The 15,607-nt window shown below is 41.1% G+C and overlaps 1 protein-coding gene across 8 annotated transcripts in view; it reads right to left on the bottom strand.

The window, feature by feature from the left end:
• Positions 1–15,607, bottom strand: part of LOC104316126 (ceramide synthase 4) — a 51,915-nt gene that overhangs the window by 21,699 nt on the left and 14,609 nt on the right. For 5 of the 8 annotated variants that reach the window (XM_069789956.1, XM_069789954.1, XM_069789960.1 and 2 more), the window contains one exon: positions 6,868–7,041. In XM_069789956.1, coding sequence (XP_069646057.1) covers positions 6,868–7,041 — 174 coding nt within the window. Of the gene's footprint in view, positions 1–6,867; positions 7,042–8,649; positions 8,796–14,791; positions 14,909–15,607 lie in introns of those variants that run through there. The other 3 variants (XM_069789957.1, XM_069789959.1, XM_069789953.1) reach the window with 3 other exon arrangements.

Raw genomic sequence — 15,607 nt, 5'->3', positions numbered from 1 at the left:
CACAGTGAAACAACGGAAATAAAAAAATCTGCATAAACAGAAAAAAGTTACCAAGAGGTAACAAAACAGCACAGAATTGCTGTGCTCAACAATTCAACTCCTCCACTACAAACACTCTTCTCTCCCTCGGCAGTAGGAAACAGACTCATCAATGGTGTGAAGCAAGGTCCTGCACAAACAGGAAACTTGGCAAATCAATTTTTAAAAAAACTGCCCAAATTAACCGCATTCTCCTTGAATTTCTGGAGAATTAGTTGTTCCTTATTAATCACTACCTTTTATACAGTGCCACTGGCATGCAGTTAGTCTCATTAGAAAACAGAGCAGACTGTCTGCGTAGAAGCACTTTTCAGCACTGTTGCCGAACACCAAACAGGCAAAATTGCTGGAAAACCTTATCTCTGTATTTTGGAGTAAAAGTTGTTTGCTTAAGGTGCTAACAGCTTCCCTGAACAGTTATTGGGTTACCAGCTGTAAATCGGTGTTGAGGGTGGTTACAAGCTGATGAATACCACACAGAGGAAGCAGGTGCTGAGACCCAAGCCTGCTCTGCCTGGTCAGTCTTCATGCTGTTCAGGCAGGTCCTCTGATCAGTTATCCTTAATGATTCAGGCATGGAACAGGATTTCTTTCTTTTTTTTTTCCTTTTTTTTTTCCTTTGCAGCAAAAAAAGCTGCAAAGTGGAAACTACTTCACTATGTAGGTGTTTAAAGATGTTTTACTTAAAAATAGTATGGGACATATTTATGACTGTGATTATATGGTGTTGTTGCCTGTGGTCTCTTCTAACCATACAGCCTATACTCCATATGTGCATGTGCTTAGGGACTATTCTAGATAAAGCATCCTTCCAGAAGAGTCTTTTGGAAGTTTTCTTTTCAAGAACCTGTTTCTTAATTTAATTAACAGGTATCAAAAGCAATTTTATAAACAGACCACTTACCTAAGGAATGTTGTAACTTCTCTTATATTAAGGCATAAAACACAGAATGGTTACACATTTTGTTCACTTGTATAACAGCTGATTTCCACCTTTCTTTTGCACAGCCAGCCCACCAGCCTGTATATCAGTTGTACTTTTTCACCATCTCTGGGAAATTCCTTTGGCATCACTGGCTACAGCAACATTCAAAGATGTACCAAGCCAAATGACAAAGATATGTTTCTACCGTAACAGAAGGGTCAGGGGTAAATGTGCTTGCTAGCTACCTTCCAACAAGACACATAGATATTGCAAAAGCTATGCGTAAGCTTTGATTAGTTTCAGGGAAATTCAGCACCACCCTGGCATTGCTGCAACCAGCAGACTGCTGGATGGCAGAGGAATATAGGCATCATTGGGAATTTTGTTTTTCAGCTCTGATTGCTCTTAAGAAATGTTTCAGTTATATCTTATGATTTGTTTAATATCAAAGGGGTTAACGGTTATATTCAACCGGCTGGTCCTGTGCTAAGAACAATGACACAGTATTTCAATGATATCTGCAACTGTACAGAAATTGAGAAAACATTTACCCTAAGCTCTGCACTAGGTCTTGGTTCTTATATTAAGCAATTCCTTGAAGTGGGCCTGATCTTTCTTTTTCAAAGGTAAGTCATTTGATACAAGCTCCTCTGAAGAGGAAGATGTAATCAAGTTCTGTTGTTGAAGAACCACCTTATTGCAGCTTCTTATCAGTCCACATCGGGAACTGAAAGGTCTGAAATTTTCCAGACACATTAAAAGGAAAGGGAATGTTTCTGCCAGGTGTCAGGGCAGCTTGCCAACAAGTTTTTTATTGAAAAACTATTTAAATTATCCTGACTGATTTCTTAATTTTGTTTAATACCTGTCTTCTCTCTCTTTCCTGCTGGTTTGTCATGGTCATGGCATAAAATTTCACTATAACAGAAACAAGCCAGCTGCAGTTAATGAAGACAGGGTGTAATTAACCAAAGTTACAATTACTTTGTTGTTGAGGTTTTGAGTTTAACCATGAATTATGGGACCAATCCTACTTTTATGAACATCATTGGGAAATCAAGGCCTGAAATTCTTCCTAAGGGACGTTTGTACATGTTGGATGTATGCTCTGACTCAGTTTTCAGTTAAATCTTGTTCCAAGCATAACCCTAAGAGGATGATGCTTGTACTGATTTCAACATCACAGATTCATCATCTTAGTTGCAGGGATGGTCTCATCATGGCAGTTTATCAGCTCTCTGGAAGACAGAAGGAGAAAGTCTGAGGACTAAACTGTACTGCTCACCACGCTAGGTAACGCAAGACGCAGTCAGTGAGATGATTCTTATCTCAAGCCTCCTTCTTCATCAGTGAGCCTCTCTCACTTCATGGTTTACACGGGAAAGTTCATACTAAGGCATTTTATTCAGTAATCACCAAAGAACAAACTGTCTTGTGTGAAACCTGCTGAAGTTGAAACTAAACGGATTAATCATGAAGGGGCATAAATTGATACTCCTCCACCTTGCAAAAGTGGGCTACACACCTTCTGCAGAGGCTTTCAGAGTTAGCATGAGATACAAGAAATAGGTTAACTTTGGGGGTGGGGTGGTGGTTTTTGGTTTGTTTTTTTAAAGTTTTTTTAATTTATAAGGATGCCACTCTGCAAATATCTTCTAGTACTAAGAAATGCAGAACCACTGACAGCAGCAACCAGAACTTCTATTCTTTGAACTGCACAATCTCTTCTAGCCTCATGCTTTCCTTCAGCAGAGGGCTATCCCTGTGCTCCTGGAATAGTCTCTACCTTCTCTTGCTTACAGGAGAATGCTTCACATTGAAGTTAAACTGACTGTTCTGTTTGATACAAGATCTCAAGTCACTACAGTGCTACTGTCCAAACTGAGTCAAGTCAGCTCCCAGTTTTCAATTAAATACTACAACGTGTCCCACATCTCTGCATAAAAAACCTGCCTATAGGACCTAACAGGAAGCTGTTTTCAGATCCTTCCTGATTATTGATCAACAACAAAAGTCTCTGTGCAAAATGAATTTCAGAAAGATACATTTAAAAATAAAATATCTGAAATGGGGTGCCCTCTTCTATCTTTCTTCTGGTTCTCAGTTCAAGTGTCTGTTCCGTGCAGATCAACAGCATCCCTTTCTTTTAACGTACAACACATGGCTCAGGTACTGTCACAACCCTCCTAAGAAAAGACCTAATCTTTCTGACTAAAATCCTCCTCTAGTGCAATTTGGCAACTATTTGGATTCAAATTCACTGACATTGGCTTTCAGTTCCCCAATATCCAAAAATCACTGGTCAAGTCCAAAATCAGACAATTAAATTGTATGTAAATTCTGTTTTTCAACTTTCTGCTTTACTATCCCCTCAAAGCACTTCAATTCCCACATTTTTCCTAACCATACAGGCAAGAAACACTTTGCAATAGAAGCTGTGATTCCTTCGTAATCATAGCACTCCCAAGAATTTGATTTTTATGGAAAAGGGTCTCAAACATTATAGAACTAAAAGAGAAACCAACATCCCTGCTTGCAGGCATATGTCCAGGGAAAAGTTCTGCTAAGGTACAGAGATCCTTAAAATCAGGCTCCAAGTTATGGGTGCAGGACATATCTCCTACTCACAAGCACAATCTGGAAACTTCAAAGGAAGGGGAGAGGTTCCCAGCTTCTGAGTCCTCTCTTTTGTCAGGACGTCATTACCTACCTCCCCCAGCACCTGCTTCAGTATTGTGGCAAAGACTAGGAGCACTGCAGCGATAACAAGCTTTCTGCTCTCCAGCACTGAATGCCCCATTTTCCCACCTTCCCCAGAGCAAACTGGCTCACTGCAGAGTTGCTTCACCGAAGCGTGAGCTGTTTCTTCTCCCCCAGGGCTGCACCCACAACCTCCTCAGCTCTCCCAGGCCCCACCCAGCTACTGCGTGTCCTCTTCCCACAGCCACCACCTAATCCACAGAATAACTGGTTGTTAAAAGGATGTCGCTGTCTCAGTTTTGCCCAGTTCAGCCAGCAGGTTCCAAGGAGAGGAAAATCTGTGCTCGAGGAAGCGGGGTCTTTCCCAGGTTTAATCTCCAAACCAAGAAGATGGAACCATTGGCCAAGCACGGTGGCTGATGTAGTTGCTGAACGAGGGATTGCAGAAAATCCTCTGGGCTTCTCCTGCCTCTTAGTATTTTCCTGGAGTTCTGACACAGATAAATGACATGAACATATTACAGCATTTCTGAAATCCCAGAGCAGGCACCACCAGGAACACAGAGCATATCTAGAGGAAAAAGACGCTTTGCGCCTGATGCACAGTTGCAAGTAATAGGTGAGGGTTGAATAAATTGCCAGAGGCCAAGCTAAACCCACCAAAGCCAAACTTTTACACTAGTTACACTCATTTTGACCCACAGACCAGATGTACAAAGCTACAAAGTCAAGGCCATCTACACGGAGAATGAGAAATAACACATGCATCCTTTCAGTCTGCAATTCTCAAACTTTGTGCAAATTATTTTAAACAGGGCTAGCACCACTGTACACACAAGGTAACGGAGCAACAGAGGACTTGATTCATACCTCCCATTCACTAGCAGAAGCTTTCTTCTCCAGGATGAACTGAGTGTGAAAGAGTAATGATTGAGAATGAGAAAATGTCATGCTGAAATAAATGACTGCAGATAGTTAGGACAAACAATAATACAGCTCAGAACAGTGGCTTGTAATTTGCATAGGTAAGATAGTGGTATGATTATAGGTTTCCTGGAGCAGTAAAATGGGCTTGTGATATTATCTTTTTTCAAGGGTGTGACAAGAAGCTTTTATTTAATGAAGTTTGTGAATCAAAACAGCTTTAAAATTAATGAGTAGGACCAGGCCTGTGGAAATTCTCCCAGCTGAGGCAGCGTTTGGATAGGAAAGCAAAAAGTCTTTTTACCTGGCCATCCGCATCTTAAAGTGGATGGAAAAGATATTTAGATTGACTAGGAGCTGCATGGCAGGAGGAATGGGGATAAAGGGACAGAGTCACAGCAGCACAGAATCAATGCTGAAAGGGACCTCTGGAGATCATCCAGCCCACCTCGGCTGCTCAATCAGGGTCAGCTACAGCAGGCTGTGGAAGGCTGTGTCCAGCTGGGTTTCGAGTATCTCCACAGATGGAGACTCCATTCTCCCTCTGTGGAACCTGTTCCAATGTTTGACCGCTCTCACAGCAAGATAAACATTTTCTTATATTCAGATGGAGTATCACACATTTCCATTTGTGCCCACTGCCTCTTGTCCTGTCACTGGGCACCACTGAGAAGAGTTCGGCTCCTTCTTCTTCCTGTTCATGTCTTGTACTGGGGAGCCTAGAATTGGACAGTTCTAGTCAATGCAGGACACAGGGGCTAATCTCCAGCTTCACATTGCAAATGTGTCCAAGTCACTGACTGACAGTGCCTGCCCGAAGGAGTACTGTATTCAGCCATGTCTTGCAGATCAGCAAGGAAGAAATGCAACTCACTTGTGTTTTAATGGTTACCTACAATACCTTGGTTCCCACATCAGCAGAGGTAACCGAGACACCTGTGTCCCCAGGAAAGTGCAGGATAAAATCCATGGAATTTATGGAACGCATACTAAACATATTGTTTACAAAGAAGAGATTTGGATTCCAATTTTGTAGCTTCATAAAATGATTATTTGAAGAATCATTCATGGATTTGTGTTAATGTAAAAATACTAGCTATAATGATTTTTTTTTTATTAGAAACATTCCACAGCAGAGCTCTGAATCATTTCAACTTCTATAAACTTTTCCAAGCTGTCCTTGTATCACAGAGAATCTGGAGAAGAAACATCTTTCTACTTTACAGAGGTCTGCTTCCTTTTCTTGTGCAGCCACTTTTTAAAAAAAAGATGACAAAAACACTTTAAAAGTCTTTTTTCCCCTCTTCCTAAGCTTAAAGCCACTCTAGACTTGACTAAAGTATTTCAAAAGATTACCTCTTTGATCAGCAACTAGGAATAGGGATTTTTCAATCCAGTGAAGACAACTTTGAAGAGTATTCAAAATCATGAAAGGGGACTTTGCAGTCTTGACAATGGCTGACACTATGGTAAATCTCAGTTATCTACCGGCAAATCATACTGTATTGCAGACCACACTAACTATTGACTAAACTGTACAAAGCAACAACACCAGCTCAGGACCCTTATGAAACTCAGAGTCAATGAACCCTGCAGGATTTCTAGCTGTGCCTTTGCCATAACTCCCAAATTTTCTGCAGTGAAGAGTAATAGGCAAAACACTCAAATGGCTCTGGCCAGAAAGCAGCAGCTACAAATGTCTCTACATGGCACTCCCAAAGAAATGACATTCCTGAACCCTGAGCAGTGGTCAGTGATATGCACATGTTCGTGTGGCTATGTGGTGCTGAGTCTGAGGTCAGATGACTCAGCCCCATCTAATGCATCTTATTCAGGCTTATCTGTCAGGTGCGATACCCCAGATCCCCATTACCCAAGATAAAGGAGACGTAACTGTATTTGCATAGTCTAAACATGATTTCTGCTGCGCTTGACCCAGAAACAGCAAGTAACGTGCAACAGAACACAAAACTGCATGTCTGCCTTCTAAAACACAATTATAAACCTCATCTAGGGCCTACCTGTATTAAATGTAGGAAGTCACATTGCTTACAATTAGACCTTAAGGGTAGGGTTTATGTCCTATATTCAACACACTTCTTTAGCCAGTACACAGGGCTGGAAAGAAAGAGCTGGAAAATGTACCTCAGCAGACTTTATGACCTGGAGTATCTGTGGACCTCTGCAGTTATACATGAGCACAGACAATAAAGCCAGCTTTTGGACCCAAACTCCCAGCATTATCCCTAAAAAAAACCAAACACTACTAAATAACTTACCTTTCAAAGGCACATCGAATGACAACCAAGATTAAAGCAAAAGGGATACTGAGCAGGAGATCACGAGGCTGAGGGTAATGGACGTCTTCAGACTCTTGCATGTCCTGCCAGGTGATTCCTGGGGGCAGCCAGAACTCATGCTGCCACAGCCACTCATTCAGAGAGCGCGCCATTCTGGAAGGAAGAGAGACCAGAAAAACTGAGGACAGCCTCGTACACAGCAAACCTGTCAGCACAAGCCAGTGAAGCAGAGGAAGGATTACACCCTCACCGAGGTTGCATCTGGCTGTGAAAGCAGAAGAGGTGGGGAACGCATCAGTGCCCAAGGAACTGGTAATCTGCTGGCAGATTTTTATCAGGTACCAGGTGACTGCTGCCTCCTGGCACAGAACCAAAAAAGGGCTAAAATGGAGATAAGCGCCTCAGAATTCAACAGAACATTAGTGTCATTCTCAGCAAGATGTATCGGAAAGTTTCAAGTTTAATACTGCAGCTTCTCAGGTTCATAGGTTCCTTTCTACACGACTGACAGTTTGGTATCACAAGGATGCGGCAAGTCTGCTCCAGGGCTGGCTGCCAGCTGCTCTTTTATATGTACATATTCTTATTTTTCAGTCTTTGATATTTTGTATTTATTTGTTTCTATTTACACATTGCAATTCCACTGTATGCATGTGTGCGTATGCATGCATAATAATTAGTATTATTCTGAGATTTCTCCTTTAAAAAAAAAAAGATACATCTTCTGCTTTAAATGATTAAGGAAAGTACTTTCAGGTAAGAATTTTTGTGTTAAGTGGTAAGCTGGATTCTTAATGTAATTTTAAAGACCATGCCTGAAGGTGGGATTTACATACATGATCAGAGAATTTAGCAGCATAAAACACAGTGGAATGGGTGTAATGAAGCATTCAACACAAAAATACTGTTGCTAGATAATTCTACCTTATACACAGATATGAGCTGCACTGCCCTCCAATATAGGCTGCTCATTCTAGCTGGTAACAACGAATATCCCAAAAAGAAGCTCTGAACAGAAGTCAAACAGACTCTGTGCAGGCACAGAATAAGGAAAGGGGAAGCATGGGAATGCGATGCCCATTGAGATCATCTGAACAGCACATGGGAAACACCATCTTACGAAACCAGGGGAAAAAGCATATAATTTAAGCGTCTGACCTGAGCATCATAAAGCATCTCATCCAGCAGAGGCCTCTACTGAATTATACATTTGACTTTGAAGATACCTCTAATTCAGAAGTAGTTTCTTTGTTAGTTAAACTGAAGATCTGCCTTATTCCAGAATTTTGCAGAGTCTGAGGGATACCATCTGAATCATAATGTCTTTTCTTGACTTGGACTTTATTATTCATCTCAATGCGCCTTTTGATCTGACTACATCAGGGAAGAACAGGACCATATTTCTTCAAATTTGACTCTCATTTCTCCTGGACCATGCACAGCCAATTCAGTATGATGACAAAGCTGATTACAAATATATGTGTAATTGATACCAAGTGGATGCAAACTTTCTGACCACTTAAGATATACAAAGCAGAAACACACTTTCCCCTTTTCCCCAAAGAAAAACTATCTTACTAAAAATGCATTCTTTTCTTCCCTGCATTCCCTGATTTCAGCTTTTGATACCAAAACCCCCAACATAAAAATACCTCCTAAAAATCAAAAGCCTGATATACTGCAGAACTGCAACCAAAAGAAGCGGCAGTAAGTCTAATATCCAACTTCACTAGCATCAAAAAGAACATCTAGGTCTTTTACCAGCTTTCAGTGTGACAATAATCACAGTATTTTCTTTCTGGTGCAGCTTCTGGGACTCTGGAAACTGTGGGTTTGCTCTCACTTCTAGGCTGTTCTCCATTCCTTCTGCTAGCTCTCCTTCCAGTGCAATGTCTGGACAAAAATCACTGGAACATAAAATAAATGTAGACTCTTCAAATTCTGTTTTAAGAGCCTGACAATCAAGATGCAACAGTTTTTAAGTTGCCTGCCAAATCTTGACTCTCTACAACTCTCTGGGGCCTAAAGTATAACTTAACTTTCCCTGTCAAGGCTGTTTTAAGGTGGGAACATCTGCTACCCACTCTGTCCCCTTTTCCTCTGGCAGGGATGTAGGATCCTTTAGCGCTAGTTCCCCTTCTGTCTGGCCTTTGGTGATTCAGCAAAGGCACCTGCAGCCAGGACCATGGGACAGTGGTGACAGGGCTTGTTGTGCATTAAAAAGAGAGAAGCTAGCTGAAGCACACATATATACATGCTAGAGGAAGCTTTTCAAACTACTCAATAAACATGCTATTAACCAGTATAGCTCCGTTTGGGTGACACAGACATAAGCCCAGGGGACAGGCTGGCTACTGTGCTGAACCTCAGAGCCTTGGTGAACCATGTTTTCAGGATGTCCCCGAGTCTCCTGTAGACTGTGTGAACACAAGTTCCTGCACAAAACTCTACAGTTATAGAGCAGAGCAGAAAGTGTCTATGTAGAAGCAAACTGTATGAGTAGGGGCTTAGCCTATAATAGGGGCTTAGCCTATAATGAATTCAACACACTGTCACTCTGAAGTGAGGTGACAGTGTTCCAAAGCAGCTTGTGCACTTCAGATAGGTACTGGATACCAGCTTAGAAAAGTCAGATAACCCAAGTGAGGTGTCTGACTTACAAAGAGCTTTAAAAGGCATGAAAGACACCAACCTCAAAAGTGTTGGTAAACTTTCTTAGCTGTTAAAAACCTCAGGTCTAGTCAGGAAAAGCATCAGGATATCAGGAATAACTCAGGAGAACTATAGAGAGAAAATATACTTCCTCCCTGCCTCAGCTCATCAGAAAACATTGCTTCAGTACGACAGGGTTATCACACAGTGCAGAGACAGCAGGCACACTAGGGAAAGCTGCCATAATAGCTAGCTTTGCAATTACACAAACATGGATTCTCCCTCCAGAACTCTATCTATCTGGCAGCAACACAAAAAGATGCAACGCACACTTGGTAGGGGACAGCAGCTGAACTCTGCTGAAGGCTCTCTGTGGGGAGTATATAAAATAAGTCTTCCAATTTGCTTAGGGGGAACATTTTTAGATTCAAAGCACTAAGGAAGTAAACAGCCATTATCTAATCTACTCTCATGTGCAAACTATAAGTAGTCAGGATCACCTTCTTGGAAGATACCTTTATCTCTGCAGCTATCTTTACACATCACAAAAAATATAGAAAAGGGTACAGTATGAAGCAACATATTTATCTTCTGCAATTTACACAGTCGAAGTTACCACGTCAAAGCAGCTGGAAAGCTGAAGACAATGGTGTGTCTAAAGTGCCATTTGAGCACCCACAGAAAAGCATAAACAGGCACATTTCTTTCTCAAAAGTTCTCTATGCCTCACAGAGCACCCTGTGCTATTAGTTGTAGCTAGTAATAATATACAGGAGGAAGCCCTCCAGCTCTCAATACAAGTGTAAGAGAGAGACAGCCTCTTGCACAACAAGTTCAGCAAGAACAAAGGAAAAAAACAACACTGCAAAACACTCTCCCATACCTGACACTAAACAGATCAGCATTAGGATTTCACAAACAGTGAGCAAAATAGAAAATGCTGGAAGAACAGCATTAAGTTTGTCATAGAATATACATGTAAGAATGAAATCAAGAATAGAGAAGTATCACAGCTATGCCATGGGGACAGGGAGGACACAGCTTTGGCACTTACTGAGCCTATACTGTGACAAGATCAGACACTCAATATATTAATCCAACAAAGCTCCTTTAAATTGACACAGCTATAAGGTCTTGAAGCAACTGAACGTTGTGCAGCCCTGCAGCCCTGTCTACTGTATTTACTTTGTTAAATCTTGCCTTTCTTGATGATTTTTTTTTTCAACTTGGTGGTTTTATCTGAATCCTTAGAGTTACAAAGGCCTCTGCTGTCAGGCTGCACTAAGCTGCTCCAAGGAAAGCAGAAACTGCTGTGCTGGCATGCAGGAATGCACCTGCAGTATCTGCATGCTGCAGCAGAGAGCAGCACTGCAAGGCTCCCTGAACCCTAAACCATAGATAAGGAACACTACTATACTTAAACCCCTTAGGGACATATTTATATACAGTTTCACTTTCAACGCAGAACTGTTTGAGAAGAAGCACGGCTTCTAGCTAGAAAGGTTACTCCTTGTCTCACAAGTAAAATGGCTAAGCAGGTTTAGCGAGAAAATGAACTGTTGCTTACATCTTCAAAGAGTTACTCTGCAGCTTCACTTACAGAACCTATTCCCAAGCTAAACATTAATATATAGGTACATTAATACTCATGTAACTTTACATACGTGAATATAAGAGATAAGGGTGGAGGAAAAACAGAGAGAAAAGACTTACGATTCTTTGTGAAGAACTCTCACTGAAGAAGACTAGGTGTAGGTATCTGCCCTGCAGTTTACATCTACAGTGTTACACTAGACATTACTGCATTAGCCAGTGTTCACTGCTTATACTGTTAAGGTAAGATCCATAATAAAAGAAAAGGTTACACCGGAGCTTTCAAGTTGCTTTTAAAACAAGAAAAAAGTCCTTTTTTTTTTTTAAAAAAGCTTACACTGGAGTTTTTAATTTGCTTTTTGACTAATATTCCTTCCTCCAACCCTCCTCTCCCTGCCTTAATCTCAGAGCAGCAGATCCTGGTAACATTGATGTGACAGTAATTTTGGTCTTTGCTGTAGAAATTCTGAACCCAATAGCACAGAACTCCCACCTTCTTTCCAAAATCCAACATAGAACTCACTAAGTTGTCTCCTCCTCCTCTCTACCTCAGGAAGCTGTTAGTTTTGGCAACAGCCAAGACTTCACTGGGCCATTTTCAGCTTTCTGCTATGACAGGCAACACTAATCCATTCAATAAGGGTACCAAGCTGTATGAGAGGTGTCTCAATGTTTTTGCATCAATTGCTCATAATAGAAATGCCAATTCCTAAACCCTCTGGTGGGTACAAAATAACCACTATAAAAAATTTTAATGCCATTTGTTTTTGCATTAACACCGGGTTTCACCACAAACAAGTTGTTCTTACTGTTTATAGAACAATACTTTTCTCTCATAGTTCACTGTGTAGGCTAAACAAGTCCATTGCTTCTAAACCTCTCTATACTGTATATAGCTAATACAGCTAGCTATAGCCAGAGAAACAGAAACCCTTTCTTTGCACATTCCTCCGTTTCTGACTAGATTCTGTTTCTGAACAGGATTTCTGAGAGGAGTGTCTAGTATTAGTATGCTAACATCAGCATTTTTTAATACAAATTTTTTTAATACAAATTAGTCCCCAAATACACAACTCTGCACACTGTGCTATTCAAGGTCACCTCAATCCTCTTACTCTGGATATGAAGGCTTTCCAGTTCTTGATTATACCAGAGATGGTTCATTGTCTGCAGGTAGATTATACAGGTTTGTGGGTGGACAATGCCACAGGTACAAACATCCCTGAAGTGGCTCTGGGCCAAACTGTTTAGGTCTGCCAAGTCTTATTAGCTTAAATGCAGCATCATGCTAACAACATTGCTGCCAGAACCAGGGCAAGTATTCCTGCAGAAGCTTTCCTGGTATAGCCAGTTTTCCCAGGGCTTAATTAACCACCAGCAGCACAGTACTGCCCCAGGGGAAATTATTAGCTAATGTGGAAGTACACCACCATAAGGATGCAGTTACATTGTTCTTGGTTCAAGTTGCTTTATTGCTTCCATGGGGCTATGGCTGAAATAATTAAAACCAGAAAAGCCTCTTAAATCTTGACAGGCTGGAGATGAAAATGGAGAGGCTTGTCCTATCTTTCTAAGAAGCAGCTGGGGTCAAGAAACAGTCATCTCTATATTTATAAAGGTTACTACTGTTATTTCAAATTGGAAGAGCCATTGTGTTCTAGTCCTACTCTGGTCCGTACTTCCTGAATTTGGGTTACCACTGCATATTATGCATTTTAACCTTTAACTAACTTTGCTAAGAAATCAATTATTTAATAATTCCATGGGTAAATTCTCTCCTGATAGCTCTTTTAGGCAGTTTCTTACCTATTTGATACTTCCCATAATCCTAGTGTCTTCCACTTTAAATAAAACTACCTGTTACAGCTACACAAGAGAAGTTACAAGTTTAGGCATGGAGTTTACTGCACCTCTCTTATGCAGAAATAAAGAATTTTAACAAAGAAAGCTCAGATTAACGTGACATAGGCTATCTTTGGAATGCCCATATTATATTTAACATCTCTTAATCTCAAATCTCCCGGGTTTTTTTGTCCTCTTTTTTTTGGTAAAAACTTCACACTAAAGATCACAATACTGGGATTATAGTTGCTGGGATATTTTTTTCTTCATGTATTTCTTCTAACATTTTTCATACTTTTTTTCTAACGTATATCAAGTATTGTCACTAAAGACTTGGTAAAATTTATAGATAAAAATTCGCTCCAAAATTCTTAATTACATGTATCATTATTTTCAGCATGCTGAGATGGAGATTAGCTAGTTCCAGTCTCCTGTCTGAAGGGAATACATTAACCTTTTCAAATTTCACTTCAGCTTTGATATGTTCATTCCCATTTCCTCATCCCTGTTAGCTACCCTGGCGTCATACCTGTTTTCTGATCTGGCCTTATCCATAACAACATTTCCTTTGCCTGAGATCCCTCTCTTTCCCTATCCCTCTGTTGGTTCTTCACCACTTTAAGGCTTTTCTTATCACCAAGTGAATTTAACCACGGATTGACAGTGTCCAAGGGACTCCACTGAACTTTATCAATTGAAAAAAAAATGCCTCTCTAAGAATGTCCTCCCATGGAAAAAAAACAAAAAACCAAATCAAAATCTTTCCTTACAGTTCCAGTCCATGATCCACATATTAAACCTCACTCTCTTGGCCTGCTTTCTCCTCACTCTTTGTCAAAGTAACTTTCCTACAGAACCCACCACTCTCTACACGTCCATTTCTTTGAACTTCTTTTGCAGATTATTATAAGCCTGCTTGCTCTGGACATAACTGATGCAGAATCTCCAATCATACAAATGGATTCTGGTACAAATCTTGGGTATGAATCTCTTTTTACCTGCAGCTAATTCTGCTTTATTTCTCCCCTGTTCTCCAGCTTTCTCATCTCTTTCTCTTGTGATTCTGAATGCCCTTGTCTTTTCCCTAAAACCACAACTTCTGGCAGAATCTCCCCTTTGTTTTTGCGTGAAATAAGACTGTTTTTCAACTCTGACTAGTAGTAAAAGAAACAAAACCACAAGCTCCTTCCCTTTGTAATCATCAACACTATGTTCTCCAGGCTCACTCTCCTCACCCAGACTTCGTTTTTCACATCCTCTTCTTGGAAGCTGGCTGAAAATTTGAAATTATGTGTGCAGCCTTGTTTCTCCATCAATTACCAGTTTATCCTCAACTTCCTGGCTTTCAGATGTTCTCCTCACTTAGATCTATCAGCTGACATTTCCTGCCAAATTATTTCATGTCTCCTGCCCACCCAAGAATAAATTAAGTTTGCAATTTTTCAACTTTTTCAAGGACCTTTTCACAGTTTGTTTACTTCCACTACTAGTTCAACACAAGCTTGATTCTTCACTCCTAACTTTAAAAGCAGAAAGGCAAAATTTGCCTCCACAACCCCCTGACTAAGATAACACCTCTTTTCAGCCCACTGAGAGAACTGGGTTGCTCTGCCTTGGTTCCTAGACTTTTCAGCTTTTCACCGCCATTAACCCCAGCCTCATGGTGCAGGCTCGCCATGTGCTGCCCTGTTCAAAGGCAATAATTTTCATATACACCCTCTCTTGGGAGACTTCTGTGCCAGAAAAAAGCATAAAATGCCCAAACAAACATTAGAAGCTGCAAATAAAAGTCCAGCAAGCAGACAAACTTGCTTACCTAGATCTCCAGCGAACATCTTCCTCACCCAGCATAAATTACTTACTAACTTCCATACCTTGTGCTCCGCTTGCCAGCTCCTTTGCTGCTAGGCTGCTCTGACTGCCGAGTGTTTGGCTCCCAAGCAGACTGCCAGGTATGACCGACAGCACAGCTTTCAGGCTGATGCCACTCATCTACGTCAGAATGCAAATCAGACAGTTCTCACTTGATCATCCCTCACTGAGGTGGATGAGTACAACTCCTAGGTTTTGCTCAGTAAAAAAAAAAAGTACTGGTTTAACCAGCTAAAAACAGGGCCAGAAAAGGCACTGAGTACCTCGGCCTTCACCATGTCTTTGGTCAGGAGGGCCCAGTGGGCCCAAATTTTTCTCATCCTTCCTCTTGCTGCCAGTGTACTTACAGAAGCCCTTCTGGTTGCCCTTCAAATCCCTCACTCCAGCTGAGCTTTGGCTTTCCTATCACCATTCTTGTACGCTCAGGCAACACTTTTGTACTCCTCCTGGACATCCATCCCCTCTTCCACCTTTCTGATACTTCCATTCTGTGTTTGAGCTCAATCAGCAGTTCCATGTTCATCCCTGCTGGCCTCCTACCATTTTTGTTTGCCTTCTTGCATTTCAGGATGAACTACACTTGTGCTTGGAGGAGATTGTCCTGAAAGATCAACCAGCTGTCTGGGCTCCTTTGCCTGTCAGGACAGTCTCCCATGAGATCCTGCCAAGCAGATCCCTGAACAAGCCAAAACCTACCCTCCTGTAATTTAAGAAAAACCCAAGAATTATATGCACATTTTGAAATACCATGGCTGTTTCT

Source organism: Haliaeetus albicilla, chromosome 8 (genome assembly GCF_947461875.1).
Source record: "Haliaeetus albicilla chromosome 8, bHalAlb1.1, whole genome shotgun sequence".
In the NCBI taxonomy this organism is placed as follows: Eukaryota; Metazoa; Chordata; class Aves; order Accipitriformes; family Accipitridae; genus Haliaeetus; species Haliaeetus albicilla.
The sequence above is the reverse complement of the archived record's forward strand: the minus strand, read 5'-3'. Positions and strand labels throughout refer to the sequence as shown.